Source organism: Oryctolagus cuniculus, chromosome 11 (genome assembly GCF_964237555.1).
Source record: "Oryctolagus cuniculus chromosome 11, mOryCun1.1, whole genome shotgun sequence".
Lineage (NCBI taxonomy): Eukaryota > Metazoa > Chordata > Mammalia > Lagomorpha > Leporidae > Oryctolagus > Oryctolagus cuniculus.
In genome coordinates, this window is record NC_091442.1 from 68,083,956 (window position 1) to 68,106,603 (window position 22,648).

General features: G+C 38.8%; 1 protein-coding gene across 3 annotated transcripts in view; it reads left to right on the plus strand.

Annotated features, from left to right (window-relative positions):
* HMGA2 (high mobility group AT-hook 2) overlaps positions 1 to 22,648 on the plus strand; it is a 134,155-nt gene that overhangs the window by 7,995 nt on the left and 103,512 nt on the right. For all 3 annotated transcript variants that reach the window (XR_011380142.1, XM_017341960.3, XM_051845646.2), the window contains one exon: positions 6,582 to 6,632. Coding sequence is in view for 2 of the 3 variants with exons in the window: in XM_017341960.3 (XP_017197449.1) it covers positions 6,582 to 6,632 (51 nt within the window). In the remaining variant the exon portion in view is untranslated. The remainder of the gene's footprint in view (positions 1 to 6,581; positions 6,633 to 22,648) is intronic.

Genomic DNA, 22,648 nt, shown 5'->3' on the forward strand with positions numbered 1-22,648 from the left:
GTCAGAATAAACATCTAATTTCTATGTCCAATTTGCTGGAAAAAGAAGGTCTGATGTTAATTGAATCCTCTAAAGACAGGTCCATGCTCCTTTTACTCATTTGCATTCCTAAAATATATTTGAGTTTTCATAAATTATTTCTACTACCCATTATAGATATTTTAGGAAGAGAGACTACAGATTTTAATCGTCCTTTCAGATGAATCTTAGAGCACAGATGCTGAGTGAGGACAGAGTTTTCCTTAGACTGTAGTAGCCCAATTGGAGTAACCAAAGGCATAGTTAAAGGTAAGTCAGGAATAGATGATGCCAGAAGTTGTCATACAGGGTCAATGGTTTGTACAGTACTAGTACGATTTAATTTTATTTCTCTGTGTTTAATGGGCATGTAAGTTCCATTGAGGGATTCAGGTGCCTGTCTGAGTACACAAATGAATTCAGGCAGGTGCAATCAAGTAAAGCCCAACTGTTGTCGCAATTATCTTGATATTTTAGGCTAACTTCTCCAAACCATTGAATTTTTGTTTGTTTAACTTCATTAGGGAGTTATTAAACCTTCCTTACATATAATGGCATCTGTAAATTCTTTCTGGCAATGCATTTGAATCAGCATAAATTATGACCCAACAATGGACGATTCAACTGTATATGAATTATTTTGTGCAGTAATCATATTTCAAGGGCCCCATAGTTCTAATTCTCCAAAAACTGTCATCCTTCTGAACTCTTCCATCAAGAGCTCCTCATTACTTTGGCTGACCTGTATCTCTAGCTCATATCTACCTCAAGATCTCAGGGATCATTTCTCTCAGGAGACTGAATATACCAGATTGGTGTTCTATTGCATTGCAGCTCTTCCTTGACAGTAGATACGTACTGAAGAGCGCCTTGTGTCAGTTAAATCATTCAAAACTGTCATGTCTCATTAGCTGACTTTCTGTAGTTTTCAGAACTCAGAACCACATTGCTAGGCACTGGGGTAGAAATGGAATTTTCTTGTCCTAGATTCTGAAGTTTTTAGTTATGAATTTTTATTATGCTAACTAGAGCAAAGCGAGAGAACTGACTGCATTTTAGGCTATTGTTGATTTTTGTATTACTTTAATATACTAAGGATTTTTAATGGCATATTCTATTTGATTTAGTCAGCATCAGTAAGGCTATTCTCTTTTCCACAGGATATTATAGGAAGCAGTTTGCTCAGAAGGTAACTCCTGTGAAATCTTGTATCATTGCTGTTGATTTTTGTGATTACAAAAGAGGTAGATGGAGGATTTAGAAGAGAATTTCAAACTTTGGAAATGAAAGATACTCCTATCATTTTGGTATTTTGGTCTTGGTTTTAATTTAATGCTTATGTACATGAAGACAAGTGTATGAAAAATGATGACAGGAGAGTTGACAACAAGGGATTCCTTGGGAAGAATGAGTATGAACTGCAATGGATTATGGACTTGTATGTTTCCTATTGAAAAATATAGTGTGAGAGAAAATTGTGACGTCTTCTCAAGATTAAAAATGGTTCCACTTAAAATTGGGAAACTCATAGAACTGTGCTATTGAAAGAGTAAAATGAGAATTTACTCAATGCCTGGTCTGATTGATTAGTCCAGTTGATTTTGATGCCAATGCACACTGATTCACACTGTTTATAGTTTTTAAAAGAGCCTCTAAAAGAAATAAAATGTGACTTAATAGACTTTGCTTAGTTTGTTTCATACACTCTTAGGTCCATTGATCTTAGTCCTACAAAAAACAAAAAACAAAACCCTGAAAACAGAAGAAAGTACCATCATAATTAGGTATTTTCCTAGCTTTTTTTTGGTTCAGATGCATGGATTGATTTGGAGTAAGGGAGTTCTGCTTCTAGCACAATTCATATAAGATATGATGAGAGCGTTAAGAATAGCAAAAATTGAACAGCTAACTAAATTTGATCCTGAAGTCAGAATAGAATTATTTTCTTGGTTGCCCATCTTTGCTTTTGTCCAAGTCTTTATAGCAAAATTGAAAATATTTTACTTTTAACTTCTCATTTGATTTCGCCCTAGAAAGTTTTGTTTTGCTTTTTAAATTTGCCCATGGTGACTTTATTTTATATGGGAATCTCTTCCGAAAGAACTGACCCTTTACTGCCATAAAATCAAATCACATCTCAGTTCTACTACTTATGAACATGGGCAGGTCACTTAATCTCCCATGAAGCTGGAAACAGGGGAAATAATAACTGCCCTAATTAAGTAAGAAAACACTTGGAAACTGATGTGCAAATTTATAGAGTTGGTCAGTATTCTTTTTTAAGGTCATCATTTTTAAATAAGAAGAGGAAAATTATATTTGAGTACCTGTCAAATGCCGTGACTTTTGTCAAGCACTTCACATATATGAGTGGTCTTAAGAAAGTTCATTAAAAATAACATTATCTTTATTTTTTTTATTTATTTTTCCCCCAGAAACCTTTTCATTATCTTTAAATTGTGTTGTCGACAAACTTTTTGAAGTCCCCTCATACATTTAGCTCCTTTAGTCTTCTGGGTCAGAATTGTGGTCTCCCTACCACAGATGAGAAAACTGTGACCCAGAGATGTAAATTGTGACATGTTTAATACCCAGCTCCAGAAGATGGTGGCACTGGGGTTTGAATTTGACTTTGACTCTAAACTTAAGCCCTTTTCACAACTGTAACTATTCTATAGACAGCCGATTTCAGAAAGTAGATTTCTGATATCTCCAGTGATCTGAAGTGCAGTTTGGAAATTAGGTTTGGAGAAACCTTTGGCAGGGTCTGCAAGCTTATAGAGACATTGGCAATATATGCCTCCTGCAACTGATACCACAGACGTCTGACCCCCAAATAAACTACAGGGCCGTGCCTTTGGGGATTTGTTAATTTAGAAGTTTTCTTATTTGTTAAATAAGAGAGCTAGATGAAACGATTTTTAAAGTTTTACCAGGCTCCAGAATTCTGATGGTAAAAGGGAAATAAAGCATACATAGGAGGGGTGTAAAGTTCAGGGAATGTGCATACTATGAAAAAAAAATTTCAAAATTCTTTGCACCCAAATAAACTCAACTTCCAGTTCCATTTTCCACCTTTTGAAACTTCCTTGTATAATATAAGGACTAGTTCTTACCCTCCTTCCACTGAGATGTTTCTGGTCATCAGACGCTAGCACTAAGCAGTATTTTCAGGTTCAAGTGATCTACTTGCTAGATGAAGTTCCTTAATTTATTTATTTTTTTTATTCTGAAGTACACTTAAGAGCCTAGACTACCAGAACTTCTCAGAGAAAGAAATACATTTCCCATTTAGAGTTCCTCCCGATCCCAGTCAAGTTGTCCTAAACATATTGTAAAATTAAGTAGATAGTTCTGAATCTAAACCTTAAAAAAGAAACAAAAGTTATGAGTGATGACAAACATGGAAAAAGAACATTTTAATGAGATATGATAGTTTTGAAAATAAGCTTAATCATGTTGTTGATAGTCTGATATTTCAGTCCTTAACAAATGCACAGTTATCAAAACTCTTTTCTCCCTGTATATAAGAAATAAATAGAACTTGGTAGTCATGTCTTGATTATACAGGAGTTTGTAGTATAGATTCAAATTGTATTCCAGCAAAGGAAAACCAAATATATGCTTTTACAGAATTACATGTTGACATATTAAAACAAAACACGCCCCTTGAATGTTTTGTTTTGTCTTCTTTGAAAAATAATATCCTGAAGAGCATTAAACACAGCAGAACAACGTTTAAGTCAGTGTTTTCCAATATGTAAAAATCCTGGATCTATGCTGGTTTACAAACTAAAATCCTAGCTTGTTTTGCAGACTTTGTGGAGTTTGATTAGAATGATTAAATAATATGGGTTTTAAAGAACAATGAAAACCTCCCAGATAGATGCCACACAGTGCAACTAATGTATTTCTTATAGATGTAGTCTCAGAAGAGGGTTTCAGTTTACATGTAACACTGGCCTCAACGACCAAGGAGCAAGCTTGCTTTTAACAAGTCTGAGTGATAATCGTGATATTTTGCCCTTTAGTTAATGGTGCGAATTTTATTTCTCAATAGGCTTTTTGTAAATGAGGCGATCATTTAGAAGTCTTCTTACTTGCAGGTTTTTCTCTTTGAGAGATTTGTTTCCTCTGACTTTGAAAAGAAGACTCCTTTCAGAGAACAAAAAAAAAAAAAAAAACCCTCTCTTCAATGGATTTCAGGCGTACCCAGATCTCATCATGGCCCCTGAAACATAACAACTGCACAGCAAAAACCTGGGGTAGCCCCATTAGCCTCCAAGGTCAACAGCCTGCTACCCCAACCCCACCTACCATACCCATTGCTATTAGAAAAGTTTCCATCTGCCATGTTTGTGTAATTTACTGCTGGATAAACTGTGCAATCTTAGAGTTGCTCCCAAAGATTCAAGCAGATGCTGCCTCTGTACTAAGGGACTCTGTACTCCCACAATTCGCTATGCACTAGCCAGAGTATTTCCTAAAAGCTTCATTTTAAAGGTGACAGATGGGTGTCATGGGATACTTGCATTGACTGAACCTTTTGTGAGATTGGACTGACTTAAAGGAGAAAACTAAAAATTGCTAAGCCCCTCATTTGTGGTGGGCATTTCCACATAGCTCAGTGACTTCTCCCGGGAGGTTATCTCCATTTTACAGATGAAATCAAATTCAGGTTTTCAGGAGCCTGCCCAAAGTCGTCACACTCAAATGGAAGAGCGGGCATTTGAACCTAAGCTTTCTAGAGGTGAGTGGAGTGTGCCACTTGGCGCTCCTCTCTCTGTCCAGGACAACAATGAAAGATGGTGGGGTTTTACTGAGCGTACCTGGCTCTCACTTAATTTCACTCATGCCCTTAGGATTGAAGGTGAGACAGTGCCACTGGCCCTGTGATCACTCAGAAGTAGTGAGCACCATCAGAGAGCCCAAATCTGAGAGTCGAATAGAACTTCTGAAGGTGACCAGCTTCCCTTGTGCTCTGATTTAGTGACAATTAGCTGAATCAACTACAATTTTAGCTTTCTGGACTATTATCTATGGTAGCACTAGCTTGAGTACTAAGGGAGGTAACATTGTTTAGAAGGAAGACTCAGTTTTTAGAACTAAACAGAAATGTATTCCAATCTCATGTGACCCTGAGTGATTTACTTACTTAACCTTTCTAATTATTAGAATTAGTTCTACAAAACAAGAGAAATAATTACACCCACTTAATAAGGCTGCTTTAAGGAGTAAAGTAACACGTCTGATTAACAGCGCAGTGTTTGAGATATTTTAAATGCTCAATAAATGGGAGCTGATATAACAATCATATAGAGTTAGGGCTAATTCATGGGACCTGTTGGACAATGAAGCCAGATCAATGAGATATTGTTTGATGAGAAATCTTGTAGCCTTTGTTATCTGTCATTTATCTATCCATCATCATTTATGTCCACTTATTTTTAACAAGAAGAGGGAAGTTTTATTTCTCAGTGTCGTTTTAGTATCATTGTGCCAAGTAACCACTGGCCGGTAACCCACAAAACAGAAGTAAAATGGAAAACAAGTTGTCCTGGCTCAGATGCCTGTATTCTTCTGTTGAGGTAGCGATGGGATGATTCACATGCATAGAACAGTATGACTAAGATCTCTTTATACTGAAAAGCATAAACACGTTTTTTCGGATTTATGTGAGGTGTGTGTGCTAGTGTGTTGGTGTACCTGGGGATTAGAGTAGGGTCACAAATACAGAGAAAAGGCTAATGCTTTATTTATAATGTTAAGATTGATTGAAAAAGGAAAAAAAAAAACTATGATACCAAAAAAGTCTTACATAAAGTAAAGCAGTGAAACACTCTGAATATATTGGTATCCGCTCTTTAGAGTGTAAAATTATTATTAATGTATGTTTTCACTAATTATTATTTTTAAATACCCATAATGATGATTTATGCCAGCTCTTCACCCCTCCTCTTTAGTTAAACTGATTGACAGATGATTGTTTTTGGCTAAGAGCAGGAAATTAACCATGAAGAAGCGGACAAATGTTTGTTATTTTGAATTCCAATGCTTAATGTATTCTTTTTTATGTTTAGACTTGCTTGTGATTAGCAGTGTGGGTGGATGTGCTTTGTAAATTTAAATCTCTATATCAACATTAATTTTTATAATTTTAGATACAATACAGAAATAAAATCCTGATTAAGTCAGAAACATAAATTTTCCAAAATATTAAGTCAGTAGTTAGGCAATGTGAGGATAATGTTTTAATTTATGGAAAGAAACAAAAGCAACGTATCTTTTAAAGAACTTTTTCATGTACTACAGAGGCCATTACTTGGAAGTCATTTAGGGTAAGGGGTTGCATGGATGGATCTTTACATCACTCAGTGAAAACCAGGGGTGCAGAATGGGATCCTAAATGCAGAGGGAGATCCTTAAAGGGGAAGGAGGTTGTTAAGACAATCCTGGTACCTCATCTGCAGACCAGAACATCGTATCTTGAAATGTGTCCCTGGGGGCTGCACTTGTACATAGTGTCAGGGAGGAGACTATGTGACTTCTTTTTTATTTTGCAGAAAGCAGAAGCCACTGGAGAAAAACGGCCAAGAGGCAGACCTAGGAAATGGGTGAGTTATAAAGTGTCATTTACGTTCTTTATTTGAAAAACAAAACAAAACAAAAGCTTGCCTTTTCTAAACAAAAAAAAATAGTCTTAGGCCATCAACTACGTGAATTTCTAGGTTCTGGTTTGATGAATCTTTGAAAGGGTTAAGGCGAATGACAGATTATCACCACTAGACCAGGCGTTTACTCAGAACACTGTCCTTTCCTGAACGTGACCCCCTTTTTCTTTCTCTTATCAACATCAAAAGGGTGCCCACTCTTCCTTCAAAGGGGCTAACAATGAAATGGCTTGTTCAGTGGGTGGAGTAACTAAGGTTAAAGGGTATCATGAAACCTTGGAAGTTGATTACAAATGGTGATAAAATTCATATGAAATGTTTATGAGATAACTTTTTAACCTCTTTCTTCCTCCCTCCCTTCTTTCTTTTTAATTTCCTCCATGGCTTTGTTTTGGACACCTCTCCTTTTCTGTATGATTCTGGTTTCCTTTTTCATATGGCTTGGTTAAGGAATGAGGGTTTAGTTTCCACTTTTTCTTGCTTCCCTCAGTGGTCACACTCTACGTGCTGACATTAGAGACAACTGCACCCATAGTAGTGTGCTTGATCCTATAGACACACAGGTCCTGTACCTTTTAAGGCCAGAAATTCAGGCATCGCTGAAGAGCTTCGCTCATTTTAGCGCTTGAATCTTGATCCTTTTGTTTCTATACCACTCACAGTCTTCTGGCCTGTGTCACCTACTGATGGGGGAGAAAACTCTTGCAAATAAATAAATCAATTTCTCAAGAGGGCTGAAGGCACCCTTTGCAGCCACTGCTGTGTGTGAGGGCTTCTTTGGCCTTCTTCCTCTCTTCTCTCGTTTATTCTTCGTGTTCCATCTCTTTTCAGATTTTTTCCCCTGCCATTCTGGGTTATATTTTCCTGTTTGCCATTCCTTTCTCCTCTACAGTTCTGCATCACTTTCTATTTATACTTTGGTATTGCCTTTCATTTAATTTATTCATCTTTTTTTTTTTTCCTCTGCTCAACATGTGTTGGGATTAGATTTCTTAGCACAAGGAAATAGGGATGATCTTTAGATTAAAAACATCTCAGTGTTACAGTGTAACCTTCAAGTAAGGGGATTTCATTCAATCTTGTGTTCCGTAAATGCACTCTCCTAAGCCTGCCCGTCATATGCTGCTCATCTGGCCCTTGCTTGATTACCTTTAATGTTAGGGAACTCACTAGTCCTTAATGCTGCCTCTTTTTTCCTCAGAAACTCTGAACACTGAAATATTCTTCCATCTGACTGTCTGTACCTCTTGGCCACTGTCTGTAGGCCTCCCTCCTAGGAATATACAGAGTAATTGTTTTCACTTTCATTCATGATAACACTTCAGATATTTGAGGACAATTAACACATACTCTTTGTTCTCTTTTCTGGTTTGAATATCTTTAATCCTTTCATTTTTTTCCCCCTGTAAAAGAACATGCTTGTTATTCTTTTCTGAGTGTGTTTGTTTTCTAATCTTTGAAATATATCACCCAGAACTAAGTATCATATTCCAGGTGTGGGTTCCATAACCAGTGGGTTTATCACCTCCCTTATTGTACATATGGTTCCAGTTATCTGTTGCTGCTTCATCAACTGTTTCAAAACTTAATAGTGTAAAAAAAAGATTTTATTATGCTCATGGATGCTTTGGGTCAAGAATATGATCAAGGCAGAGCAGAAGGGCCTGTTTCTGCTTCAAGGATGTCTGGGACCACCAATGGAAAGACTCATGGAGCTAATTCTTGGAGTCTAAAATCTATAGGCTTCTGATCTTGCAAGAAAGGTGCTTTGTCAGGATTGGCTGGAAGTCTGGGCATATCTGGGAATGTCCACTAGACAGCCTAAACGTGGCCTGCCAAGCTTGGTGGCCTCAGGTTATCAGCTTTCTTGTGTGCACTCAGGCCTCTCAGAGAGAGTGTTCTGGTAACTGAGGGGGAAACTGCAAACCTTTAATTCAAAAAGTGCTACATCCATTAAACACTAGCGAGTGCACTGTGGACTAAATCAATGACAGAAAAATCAAATATAGATCTGATATTTTATAAGCATCAGAACTCTGAAGACATCCCATCCAATTGAACCAATCAATAAGAAAAACCTGTATTTTTTTTTTAAAGATTTATTTATTTTATTTGAAAGTCAGAGTTACACAGAGGAAGGAAAAGCAGAGAGAGAGAGAGAGAGAGAGAGAGAGAGAGAAAAGAGAGAGGTTTTCCATCCGCTGGTTCACTCCCCAGTTGGCTGCAATGGCTGGGGCTGTGCTGATCCGAAGCCAGGAACCAGGAGCTTCCTCCAGATCTCCCATGCAGGTGCAGGGGCTTAAGCACTTGGGCCATCTTCTACTGCTTACCCAGGCCACACCAGAGAGGAGGATCGGAAGTGGAGCAGCAAGGACTCAACCTGGCACCCATATGGGATGCTGGCACTGCAGGCTTTACCCACTACGCCTCAGTGCCACCACCCTGAATGGGCTTTCTAAAAGGCAACATAATAGGAAATAGATGAGCTCTTTGAATTCATGGGATTACTGTGGCTAAAGTGAAATAAAATAAATTGTAAGCAGATACAATGAAAATTTATCAGCCTCTGTCAAAGCAGGTGTTTTAACTCCTCCGCCTTTTCATCTGTACCTTTGGGCTATCCTATAGTATTTGCCAGTTACCATCCATTTGTCTTAGTCCTGTAGCTTCCTTCCTGTGGCTCCCCCCCTGGCCAATGGGTTGATTACAACTTCCACAGCACTTCCAAGTACCACAGTTTAATACCTCACCATCTGTTCACAACATTCTCCCTCCCACAGTTGATGTTTCAGCCAAGGTGGAGTAAAACAGAATAAGAAAAGGATGTGTATGATTTTTTCTTAATAGCTTCTTGTTCATTTGGAGTGAGGGAAATCTGGATTCCAAGACATGAGATCTTGCAGCTGGGCGAGAAGCCCATGTGAGGAGGCATCCACCATAGAAACTCTTGCCTTTCTGGGAATAACTGGATTCTCATTGACTTTCTTAGTTTCTAATTTTTACTGGCTGCAAGCATGGAAAATACCATGTGGTCAATTGTTACAAGTCCTTGATTTGGTCCCCAAAGAAGAGTTGTTCTGTTTAGTAAAGGAAACAAAAGGAAACTGTGTATTTTTTCTCAACAGTGTGTTTCCTCTTTGCTTGCATATCTTCTGTTGGGTAGACTGCAGCCAGTCACAGTTAGACAGTCCCTTCAGTGGCTTGTACTGAAGAAATAAATCATTGCATTTTTCCATAGGAAATGAGCTTGCACTTTATGGTAAGTTCAATTCTTTCCAACAGTGTCATTCATTGATTTCCTTGAGTTAGAGATATATTTTTGAACTGACTGGATTTGCTAGATACATGACTTAGAAGCCAAATTCCCTCCTCCTTTATTCTGGTTTTGTTTTAAAGTTCTTTTGATTTAAAACTATGTCCTATAAATCTTATAGATTCATGTAACACACCCAGAAAAAAATGCCTGTGGTGTAACCCTCTCCTCTGATGTAGTTGGTAGGTTAATCAGAAGTTGATTAACCGAAAATCTGTGAGAATAGGAGAGGAACTTTGATCAGTTTTACTTGTGGAGGGGATGGAGCATTGGCTAATCCAGTCATCCAAAGCATGTCAGCTAGATTTGATTAAGAGTAGTTCTACTCTTTACTTCATTTTCCTTTGTCTGCTGACCCCGCTATTAGTATGAATTAGATCCCAGGTCTGTTATCTTGATGAAATGATCTCTGGATTTTCATTTGTGTGTGTAGATGTGTAGAAAGTGTAGGAGGCACAGAAAAGAGAGAGAAGTGGGGCCTAACTTTTCTGCTTGTTGTTGTTAGGAGCTCAGGATCTGGATTCAGGTGGCTTGAGGTTCAAATCCAAGCCTACCACCTGGCCAGCAGAAGCAGATTGCTTGTCTTTTTTCCAAAGTCCAGATACATTTCTTGTATGAATTTTTTGAAGATTAATTGAAATAATACACGCAAGGACTTAATAAAGGGCATGGCACATAGTAAATACTCAAAAAGTGTTAGAATGTTAGAAATCATGAGTAATTCCACTTCACACTTTAATATTATTATCAACCATAACCTAAGTTCTAATTACTTATAGCCACTGCAGTTACTCCTGGGACAGAGATATGAGTCAACCTAAACAAGATTCCTTGGCTGTATTGTGACATCTTCAGTTTTTCTATGCTGAAACCTATCAAGCTTAAGAATTAGTAGTAAATAATATGGAAGTGCATTTTTAGTCGATTTGTAGTAGAAATTTTTATATTGCAGTTCTAAGGCTTTTTTCTTAGAAAGGTTCAGTGATGTGTACTAGTCAATTTGAAAAGTGGTATTTCTGCTGTGCACCTATATGCACATGTAGAGATGCACTGGTTCTCAGAACCTCTGTAGAATTTCATTAGCCAGGCTTTCTTTCAATTGAAATGAGGCATCTAATATCTGCTTTTCTCAATTTTTGCCTAGGAAATGTGCTCCCCACATAACTAGCTTAGTGATGGAAAATATTTGGAAAGAAAGTTTTCGTGTAGTGGATCTAAGACTTAAGAATACAATGAGGGCCAGCACCGTGGCTCACTTGGCTAATCTTCTGCCTGCGGTGCCAGAATCCCATATGGGCACCGGGTTCTAGTCCCGGTTGCTCCTCTTTCATTCCAGCTCTCTGCTGTGGCCCAGGAAGGCAGTGGAGGATGGCCCAAGTGCTTGGGCCCTGCACCCGCATGGGAGACTAGGAGGAGGCGCCTGGCTCCTAGCTTCGGATCGGCGCAGTGCACCGGCCGTAGCGGCCATTTAGGGGATGAACCAACGGAAGGAAGACCTTTCTCTCTGTCTCGCCCTGTCACTGTAACTCTACCTGTCAAATAAAAAAAAAAAATCTTAAAAAAAAAAAAAGAATACAATGAAATAATGAAGATGTTAACCTCACATATGAAATGCTCCATCCAGATGTTGTGTAGTGAAGCAGCTAGTGTTTCTGGACAAAAGGCAACAAGGACAGAATACCAATGAATACATTAGTGAGAATAGGATAGGCAATGCTTTCAGGTGTTTTGTTGTCTGAATATTTTTGCAAGAAAGGAAATTTCCAACAAAAGGAAAATACTCTCCAATATGAATTGATTTTTTAAGGGGAGAAATATCATTCTGGAGATACTGAGATTGACTTAGAAATTTACCCAAGGACCAGATGCTGGAACTTCACTTCCATTGGTCACTAAAAAGTTACTAGCAGTTCCCAGCTGTTTTCTGGGGACGCTGATTCTCTCATTTGTTAACAGGATGTAGCAGTATGTGAATTTGAAAGTATGCATTTCCATTCTAGCTCTTATGGGGGGGCAGTTGTCTTTCTTTTATTAAAGAGTCTGTGATACACAGGAAAGTGATGTAATTTCATTTGTTAGTGAAACATGTAAGTTTCTAAAGAGGCAACAAGGGCTTTTTGTTTTTCCTGGTTTGTAGAAACATAGAAACTTAAGTGATGATTTGAGGATTGAGTGGGAGGAAGTAAATCAGAATAAAATCCACTACAACCAGCCAGATTCAGACTCTTTGATATTCTTCTAAAGATCTCAAGCATTCATGTACTGAGGAACCTGGAAATCTAATTTTGAAGTTAAAGCATTAGGCTTTCATTTCCATTACTTTTCCTCTCCAGATGTTTGTTACTTAAAAAATAAATAAATAAATAAAAACTTTGGACTATTTATAACTTAACACTTGCTTTGTTTAAACTGATATATAACTTGGTGTTTGGAAAGGAATATTCAATAGTATATATTCCTGATTATTGTAATTTCTTGCTGGAATCAGAAGAGAAGAAATAACTTTGATAGAACATAAAAAACTGCTAATGGAGTGTGAAGGTGAAATCATTTTCCCTTAGAAACTTACACTCTTAACATGCTTTAAAAAACAGGAGATGATCTCTTTAAAGCAGTGTATCTTTGATGTATGCTGAGTAACTACAAAGAAATTTTCTGATGTGTATATTTCATTTAAAACTGGTAAGTAATATCTTCTGAAATGATCTCTTTCTTTGATATATTTTGTGATAAAAATGGAATACTTCCCAATTCTTAATAGAACTGTGGGGGAAAGTAACTTCAGCTTGTTTTAGTAGCTTACTGTAAAATTCACTAAAATGGTTACTTAAAAGTGCGCGATTCAACATGAAAACAATAAGTCACACCAGAAAGTAAGAATTGGACTTGATCATTAGTATATGAATTCAAGATCAATCCTTTTTGTTTGTTTTAATATTGAAGTGCTATTTTGAATAAAAATAATTATTTTAATGATTCTGTAAAGTCTTTAAGTAGAGTTTGATAATCTGCACTATGCAGTCATCCAGTTCTGTTGGGTCTGGCCAACCTCTACCAGACTTTAACCATTTAGGATTATAAAGGCATGGACTGCAGAGTCCACAGCTCAAGCAATGCTGTTGCAGTGCCACAAACCCTCGTGAGCTAATTAAACTGTAATCAAGGAAGGACGTGCTATTCTTTCACTGGTGGAATAGTGGAAAATTCTAGACAGGAAAGAATTCAGATGAATGTCCTATTTCTCTATATGATATCTCAGATCTATAGACTCCTGGCTAAGACAGTCACCTTAATTTCACTCTAATAAAATGACAGATATTTTGGAATTCAATGACAATTTTATATGACAGCAAATGTGAACTGGATTTTTCCTGTTTAAGGTGCTATACACCCCATATACATATTTACTTGTACTCATGCAAATTTAGAAATCTTCGTGTTGTATATAAGTAAAATTAGTATCCTACACATTTTATTATGTTTTTTACTAGGTAAGCAGGTAAATGCATATTCCAAAAGAGCATTTTTGTAATATTTTAAGGGTGGAGTCTCTTTTATTTTAGGATTTTTTTAATCAAAGAATTTTTGAATCCAAACTTTTCAATTTTGGGCACAAGTATTTAATCACTTTTGATTAATAACAAATATTTTGGCAAGTTTTCAATCCAATAGGATTAAATCAAGCCAATTCTCTAAGTGGAACTAGTACCTCTGCATTTTATGAGCTGAATACCTTTGGGCAGGTTGCTTAATTTACCCATGCATTTCCTTGTATTTAAGTACCTGACAGGAACGTTCTGTCCACAGCTAATGGCTGTCAAGCACTGATGGTTGTAAAACACAAAAACCTTTATTGCCACAACCAGCTCCACCATCGGGGACTGGTTATTGAGTTTGTAGATGCTCCAGCCCCTTGTCCCCTTTTTGCTTTGTTTTCCCTGCTCCCCCCTGCTGCCTGCCCTTTGGCCATTTCACTGCTCATTAGCGCCTCCACCAGATGGCGAGCAGGATCAGGAACAGGGGGTCAGCTCTGGTAAAAGGCTTGGTGGGAATGAAGCTGGGAGTAATGGCCAACATAAGGTTTTCAGATCATCTGTGGTTGTGATGTGTCCAGCCTGGAAGCTTCACAAGGTCTGTCCTCGGGAATAATTCCGTGCAGCCATGACACTGAGGTGCATTTTCATTAGTTATTCGTTCTTATAATAAATATAACTTTACACATGAGACAAGACATCTTTTTCAGGATACTAAAAACAATAGCCTGTATTTATTATTTATTTAGTATAGGTAAGTGATTGCAGATCAAGTGCAGTCTAGCAAGTCATTCACTCATATTCACATTCAGAAGAACTGCACTGAATTCATTTTTACATTGGACTTGGTTGTGGAATGGTATTTCTTTAAATTCAGGTAAAGGGAGATTGTTTTATGATGCTCAAAGGGCTCCCATCTGGGTACTGAAAGGTTATGACCAAGGGAATTTCATGTTACCACTTCATACTGCAGTTTCTTTTTTTCCCAAGTTTTAATTTATTTATTAGAGAGAGAGAGAGACAGAGATAGAGACAGCGCAAAAGAGAGAAAGAGAGCATTTCCATCTACTGGCTCCACTCCTCAAATGTTTGCAGCTGGGCTGAAGACTGAGCTGGGAGTCAGGAACTCAATCCAAGTCTTCCACATGGGTTGCAGGAGCTCAATTACTTGAGCCATTACTGCTGCTTCTCTGGTTGCACATTGCAGGAAGGTGGAAGCAGAGCCAGGGCTTGAACCCAGGCATTCTGATATGGGATGTGGGCATCCTAACTGCTAGACCAAACACCCACCCATGTACTACAATTTTAATGCATTCACCCAGATGAAGTACTGTGGAGTACCTATGTGAATGCAGTATCCTGTGGAAGGCATAGCATGTAAGACAGTCAATACTGCTAGAGACAAAGACTATTTAAACACCTTTATATTCCCCTGTTTGTTTGCTTTTCTCTTTCTTGGCTGGACCATTTAAACCCTGGGCTTCCGATTTTGTGGTTTTTTGTTTGTCTAAACGTTTTGCTAACGTCTTCTGACAGTGTTAAGGATCAAGCCCTGGGCTAGTTTCTAGGGGTAGACAAGTGGGGCTGGAGCTCAGTCTGGTGGAATTCTGAAAGGGAACTGATGCCTGCTAGGCTGATTACTAGTCTGCACTTCAGATGTGGTGAGGATAAATTAAACTATAGTTTTCAAGTATTTTGAGCTCTTTGGAATTCTAGTTTTTCCTTACAAGAAATTATGTTGTGTTCCAAATCCTAAAAGCACTCTACACACCATTATTTGAATTTGTGTATATATGATGTATGAATTAGTTGTACTGTGTGGGCCTGGGGTTACCTTCTCTTCTTATTGCCATAGCAGATATGCAGGCTAGTATCAAATGTACACAATTCTGATGTGTCAAAATCATGAGTCATATTTTATCTAGTTAAGATAGGCTTCAAAAGATATGTGTTACACAATCACATACAAGCTCCAAAAAGAGGTGGGGCAGGGGAAGGCATCACAAAGACCATAATAATTCTATCGAGCCACCACCATATGTTGATCTTATTTTTCTTTTTGTTCATGCTGAATATAGTTTATGATCAAGTAACTTTTAAATCACTAGCTCTTGAAGCAACTTAATGAAAGACTTCAGTATTTTTTAATAGTGTGAAAGCATATCATGTTTATGTTCTTACCCTCAGTACTTGGGACATAGGAGGGAATTCAGTAAAGTGATTAAGAGCTCAGACTGCCTGGGTTCAAGTGTCAGCCTAATCGAGGCAAGTGGCCCATTGTCACCAGTCGCTTTCCCTGTTTATAAGACAAGGAGAAATCATAATACTCATCTCACAGGATTGTTTTCTAAGAGTCAAATGTGAAGCCTTCAAAAAATTTTGTTCAACTTGCAGCAGACACTCAAAAGGTCAGAGTTGATCATATTAGAACAGTTCCAAGCCCATAGTAGCACTTAATATATACCTATGAATAGAAGGAAAGTTTTTCTTTAGTGTGTATAAAGCACTGCCTTTGTTAGTGTTGTTTGTTTTTATTTTTGTTTTCAAGTAGTAGATGTGCATTTGAATTGCATCCTTTGGCTTTTTTTTTTTTTTTTAATTTGATGATTTGTGTTTTCCAAGAGACTACACTGGGTTTAAAAGTACAACCCATAGACGTGAAATCAGTGTTTGCAATAATTTCAAATCCCAGCTATGTCTTTCCACTTAGGAAGTGAGCCACCAGCCACTATCAGCCAGACTTTGAATGCCTTGACCTCTATTACTGTTTCCATTCCCTCATTCCTGTTCTCCAAAATAGACTCTACTCCTGTACGTTAAAAGAATTTTGTCACAGCTTTGGATCATGAGAAATACAGAAGAACTTTGTTGGTCAAACATCTCAAAATAATTTTCTAGGGTAATTTCTTATTTTTTTCCTACAAAAATTCATTTTAATGGCCTATTTGTGTCCCATTCTTTACTTAATTCTCAGTACTAAAAAGAAAGAAAGGGGCAACCTAAGTTAATAACCATTGCTTCTGTGACTTCTTTCAAGGGCATTTTGAAGCACTTAGAGTGACACACTAAGTCAGTAAGGTAGACAACAAAGGATTCATTAAGAAAAAAAAGACCTGAAACCCAGGCTTACAGCACCACAGGAATAAGTAATTCACAGTCGGAATAACACAGGCAGCAGTGTAGCATACCTTCCAGGTTTAAGCATTAACATTACCAATAAAGGAAGTGCAGGTTTGCCAGGTTCCAAGACAACTCAAATGTTTTTAGTCCTGCGGGAGCTACTTGTTGCAGGAAGCATGATAGGCCAGAGAGGTGAGAGAGTAACTGTGGGAGGAACGCGGATTCATGATTACAGCTGATAATGTTTGATGAAGTACCATTTGTTTGGTGGCCTTTTATTATGTTTCAGATGATTCTGATGTCAGACAGCGCGCGTACCACCCAGGTTGTGTCAGAAGCTGATCCTGGAGTATAATTTCCTCATTACAGGGTTTCAGTCCCTGCAGTTCCTTTCCTGCCATTATTCTATCAGGTAGTCAGCTACACTGTTCTTTATATTCTCTAGTGGAAAGTTGGTGAAATGCTTGCGTCTCATCAAGCCCACTCTCACTGATGGATCCGGGAGAGGAGTTGGAATGTATGGACTGGCTGTCTCCATGATCTCCCATTCTCTTGTGAGACTGACATTAGTGGCACAGGATGTGTACCTTATGAGTTTTAAAGAAAGGATGAAAAGGCAATGCATGGTGATGCTGTCTATCCTATAATTTTTTATTCTACTATGCTCTTATTTAAATTTCCCTTTGAGGAATAAATAGAGGTTGATTTAATTCCATCATTCCCTTTTCTTATCTTTGGATCTGGAAATTTGCACGTGTATTCAATGAAAACAATCTCATTTCCAATTCTGATTCACTCCTTATAATTCTTTTCATATCCATAGCATAGAGTTTAACAACATTCTGTATGGATTTGCCACTTACAGATTGTTCACTTCCAGCCTGTCAAACAAAGACAAGGATGGGTTATATATTTTTTATTTAGTAATAAGTATATTAAAATTTGTCAGCAAATCAGCCAAGCTTAGGGCTTTTGCTTTTCTCCCTGTTTAGACAACTTAAACTACTTAAAATCCAGAATTTTATAAACAATAAAATGTTGACTTAATCTAATATATAATCTGCTTTGCTGATAAATCACTGATCTTAGTATAGATCAATTGAGATACTTTTTAAGAGTTAACATCGATGGAGACAACTGTTGTAAATATTCTATTATTTGTATTGTTGGAACTTCTTAGAGATCCTTAGTATTCATAGGGAACCAAGCCTTGTGAACTCACTTAGACCATATTTTCCTGCTAGCTATGATAAAACAAATGAGTTTCTGCACCCACTGTTGGGTTAGTGGGATGCTCAATGCACATAGGTTATATAGTTTGAGAGGGCATCCCCAGTAACAGGATGAAGAATTGTCTTTTGACTGAAAATAATTTTTTCTAAAAAATAAATAGACCTCATTTGTGCCTGAGATTATTATAATGTATTCAGAATTACTATTTGCTAGTTACTTAGGAAATATATTATAATAAACATTCAGACCCCTATTTGAGAAGCCGGCATTTTGAGTCCATAAGACAAACATAAAATTTTCAATTTGTGTGAAAGTTTAATTGTGTGGTTTTTTTTGAGGGGGTATTTTTTACTTTTGAATCGAAGAGATTTGTGAGTCTCAGAAAATGTTTGGGTTCATTTACTTGCTGGCTTTACATTATGTTTAGTAGGAAAGTATCCTTGTGTATATGAAAACAGCCAACTAGAAAGGAGATTTCATATGCACCCTTGATAATGGTATACAGGTTTAATCATATTTCCTGTAACAGGAGCATCTTCATATAGTCAACATAAATTTCTCCTTAAATGGTGCTCAGTCTGTTTCCTCTTGTCATGTTCTTAAAGGTGATAGAGAACATCTGCTATGTTCTTCTTCAAAATAAACCTTTTTATTTGGGGTAGTATGGAGTGTACACACTTTGGTCCTAACAGATCTGGTTTGGATGTGAGCCCTGTCACTCACTAAACTTGGGCCTTTGTTGCCTCTCTGAGCCTAAATATCTTCTTTTGTAAAACAAAGCTGATAATACCTCCTTTGATATTTTTAGGTAAAGTGCACAGTGCCTAGTGAATGCTCAAAATATGATCCCTCTTATCATTATTATTACAACTTGTAAGACTGTATCAAGTCAGCTTTCTCTTTTCTGCAGTAGCATTTCTGGATCTCTCTGACGATGTCCTATTTTTCCAAACCACTAAAGGTTTCCACATGAGTCTTCAGATGGTATTGTAGAGGGCACACTAGGTTTGCAAAGGTCTATCTGACTTGTTTTTGACTTAATGAATTTCTAATGTTGTGAGGTTTGACAGATCACTTAACATTCTTAAGCCTGTTGGTTCATATACAAAATGGAAATAATAATTATCATATCTTCTCTGTTTTCCTCCCTGGATTGAAGTTAGGATAACATAAGAACATAATTTATATTGTAAATCATCATACAATTGTAAGGTGATAGCAGTAAGGATAAGTAATTAAGAGTCAATAGAGTGATTGAAATTAGTTTCAGCATATATATAATTCTTTTTTATATTTATTATATTTATTTGAAAGACCGAGTTACAGAGAGAGGTAGAGACAGAGAGAGGTCTTCCATCTGCTGGTTCACTCCCCAGATGGCTGCAACGGCTGGAGCTGTGCCTATCTGAAGCCAGGAGCCAGGAGCTTCTTCCAGGTCTCCCACGTGGGTGCAGGGGCCCAACGACTTGAAACATCTTCCACTGCTTTCCCAGGCCGTAGGAGAGAGCTGGATCAGAAGAGGAGCAGACGGGACTAGAACCGGTGCCCATATGAGATGCTGGCACTTCAGGCCAGGGCTTTAACCCACTGCGCCACAGCGCTGGCTCCTATATATAATTTTTTAAAAATTGAACTTTTGGGGCTGGCTCCTCCTGTGGTGCCAGCATCCAATATGGGTGCAGATTCATGTCCCAGCTGCTCCTCTTCTGATCCAGCTCTCTGCTATGGCCTGGAGACACAGTGAAAGATGACCCAAGGGCTTGGGCCCCTGCACCTGCATGGGGGACCTGAGGAAGCTCCTGACTCTTGGCTTTGGATCAGCCCAGCTCTGGCTGTTGCTGCCATTTGGGAGTGAACCAGCAAATGGAAGACCTTTCTGTCTGTCTCTCCCTCTCTATGTCTGTAACTTTTTAAAAGAAGAGAGAGAGAGAGATCTCCAATCACTAGTTCACTCTCCAAATGTCCACAACCAAGGCCAAACCCAAGAGCTCAGAACTCCATCCGGCTGCCCTTTGTGGGTAGAAGAGGCCAAACAAAGTATTTCAACCATCAACTGCTGCCTCTCAGGTGCATATTACCAGGAAGCTGAAATGGGGAGCAAAGACTGGGCTTCAACCCAGGCACTCTGATATGGGATGCAGGCAGCTATGTTAACTGCATTGCCAAATACCTGCCCCTATATGTAACTTCTAAAACTTAGCTCATTATCTTCAGCCTCTCCCTCACCCTTTGTAGCAGTTATGAGGTATTTACTCTTTTGTCATTTCTGTTATGACCGAAAGGCTAAAACCGACCAATTTGCAGATGTACTACACGTACATCCTGAAACATTTCCAGCATTGCAGTATTGGTGTATTGGTGTGCAGAGGTACTGAGTAAATAAGCAGGAGTGGGCATCTAAGTGGGAGGAAAGAGGAGCATGATCCAGAAGAGGGAGATAAGAAGAGATTTCTCCTGGGAGGGACATGAGAGGGGAGGCCTGTAGAACTGCTTGTCTTCCGATGGTCACTGCCAAGGCCTAACAAGTGAATGTCATAGACCAGTATAGCAGAGGGAAACTTTGGTTGGGATGTTGGATTTGCCTGGAGCAGAAGTGGTCCTGAGGGCTGTGACAGCCTCTCCTGGCAGGAGAGGCTGCTGGTGGTGTCTGCAGAGATGCAGGCTCAGGGGAAGCCTGGGGAGCTGTCAGTGGGATGTTGGAGAAGAGCAGCCAGGAAGTTGAGTGTCCCAGCTGGGAAAGCTGAACCGTGGAGACTGCAAGCCCTGAAACTGCGGGAGAGAAGAAGGTGGAATGGGCGTAGTAATGCTTAAGTGCATACTTACATGTGCTATTGATTTTATATTTTAAATTTGTGGAATTTACAGCTAAGAGTTTGCAGAAACTTAAGAGCTGTCCCTGTATTTGTATTATATTAATCTTTGTTTTGTTGCCCTAATTCAGTTTTGTCTCATGTTTAATTATGGGTCTGAAAATACATATGTCGAGGGTGGAATTTGGTTAAATAGCCCTGCCAATTGTTTTCCATAGTTCGGTATTCCAAGCAAAGCAGCCACCATGATCCAGCTGTCTGTAGGGGATTTGTAGATGTTGGTTTCCTGAAGGCCTTTCCTCCATGGCTGCCTGTGACCCTAGCCACTGACTCACTAAGTCATTCTTGGCCTTCTAAGTCAGTGATTCTGAGCGGGCAGGGTGGTAGTGTGATGTCATGTCTGGGGCATGAGACTGTATCCTCACCGCACATAGATCCCACCCTTCCTGGTCTAGGCAGCTCCATGCGTAGTGCTTGGAGCATGGTGAGCATGCAATAAATTTAGTTGCTTCTCTTGTCTCACTCTGGATCTCGAATAAGAATATCCAAATTTGAGGATGCCACCGTTGCATTCAGTTCTCCAACTAAAATCCACAGTGACATCTGAGGCAGACGTGTGGATACGTAGTCCTAGACCCTTCCGTGAATCTAGGAAAGATGATTGCACTGAGTTTACAGCTAGACTTCCCATGCTTGTGAAGCATAATGAAATCTTTTGTGGGATAAATGAGTTTTAACTTGATGTAAAAATTTTAAATTACATGTAATATGATAACATTTGAAAGTATTTGCTGTGAAAAATAACTGATGGAGTTACAAGTTTAGAGGCATTCTTTGTTCTCCCTACTCTGTTGGTGTGTTATTGACTACACTGCCCCCACAAGGGATCAGAAGGAAGGTATTCCACATTTTCTCCAAATCTCAAGATGAGAAAAACCTCAAACTAGAAAGGAACATTTTAATAATGTAGCACATTTATTTTTTCTTTAGAAAAAATACTTTTTTGTACTTTCTCTGGTAGAGAGAAAAATTAAATTTTTTGCTTCCTTTCTCCTTTACTCTAAGTTCCAGCAAATATATTCTTATCTTTCCAATTAATTGTGATAATTGTGGATTCACATGCAGTTGTAGGAAATTACACAGAGAAATGGCTTGTATGCTTTAACCAGTTTCTCCCAATTTTGTGAAGCTATAGTACACTATTTCAACTAGGATGTTGGCATTAGTACAGTTCACTCATCACATCCAGATTTCCCATTTTATGTATACTCTGTGTGTGTGTGTGTGTGTTTCTGTGGGGATACATGGGTACATGCAGCCACCACCAGAGGTATTGCCTTTTAAAGCTGCTGGTTGCTTGACAGTACTCCGCACATTCACATGACGGCTGACACTAAGATGTGTCTTCTCCCCTGAATGCACCAGATCTTTGCATAGCTGTAGAAATAGGGAAAGTCGGGGCCGGCGCCACGGCTCACTAGGCTAATCCTCCGCCTAGCGGCGCCGGCACACCAGGTTCTAGTCCTAGTTGGGGCGCCGGATTCTGTCCCAGTTGCCCCTCTTCCAGGCCAGCTCTCTGCTGTGGCCAGGGAGTGCAGTGGAGGATGGCCCAAGTACTTGGGCCCTGCACCCCATGGGAGACCAGGAAAAGCACCTGGCTCCTGGCTCCTGCCATCGGATCAGCGCGGTGCGCCGGCCGCAGCGCGCCGGCCGCGGCGGCCATTGGAGGGTGAACCATCGGCAAAGGAAGACCTTTCTCTCTGTCTCTCTCTCTCACTGTCCACTCTGCCTGTCAAAAAAAAAAAAAAAAAAAAAAGAAATGGGGAAAGTGGAATCTGGCTGACGGTTCTTGTCCCTGGCTGTGCAGTTACTATTTCACTTTCCCTCGTTATAAAGTGCTGGCTGTCCAGGGAAAATCATAGGTGGGCTTGGCACACAGCTAATTACTTG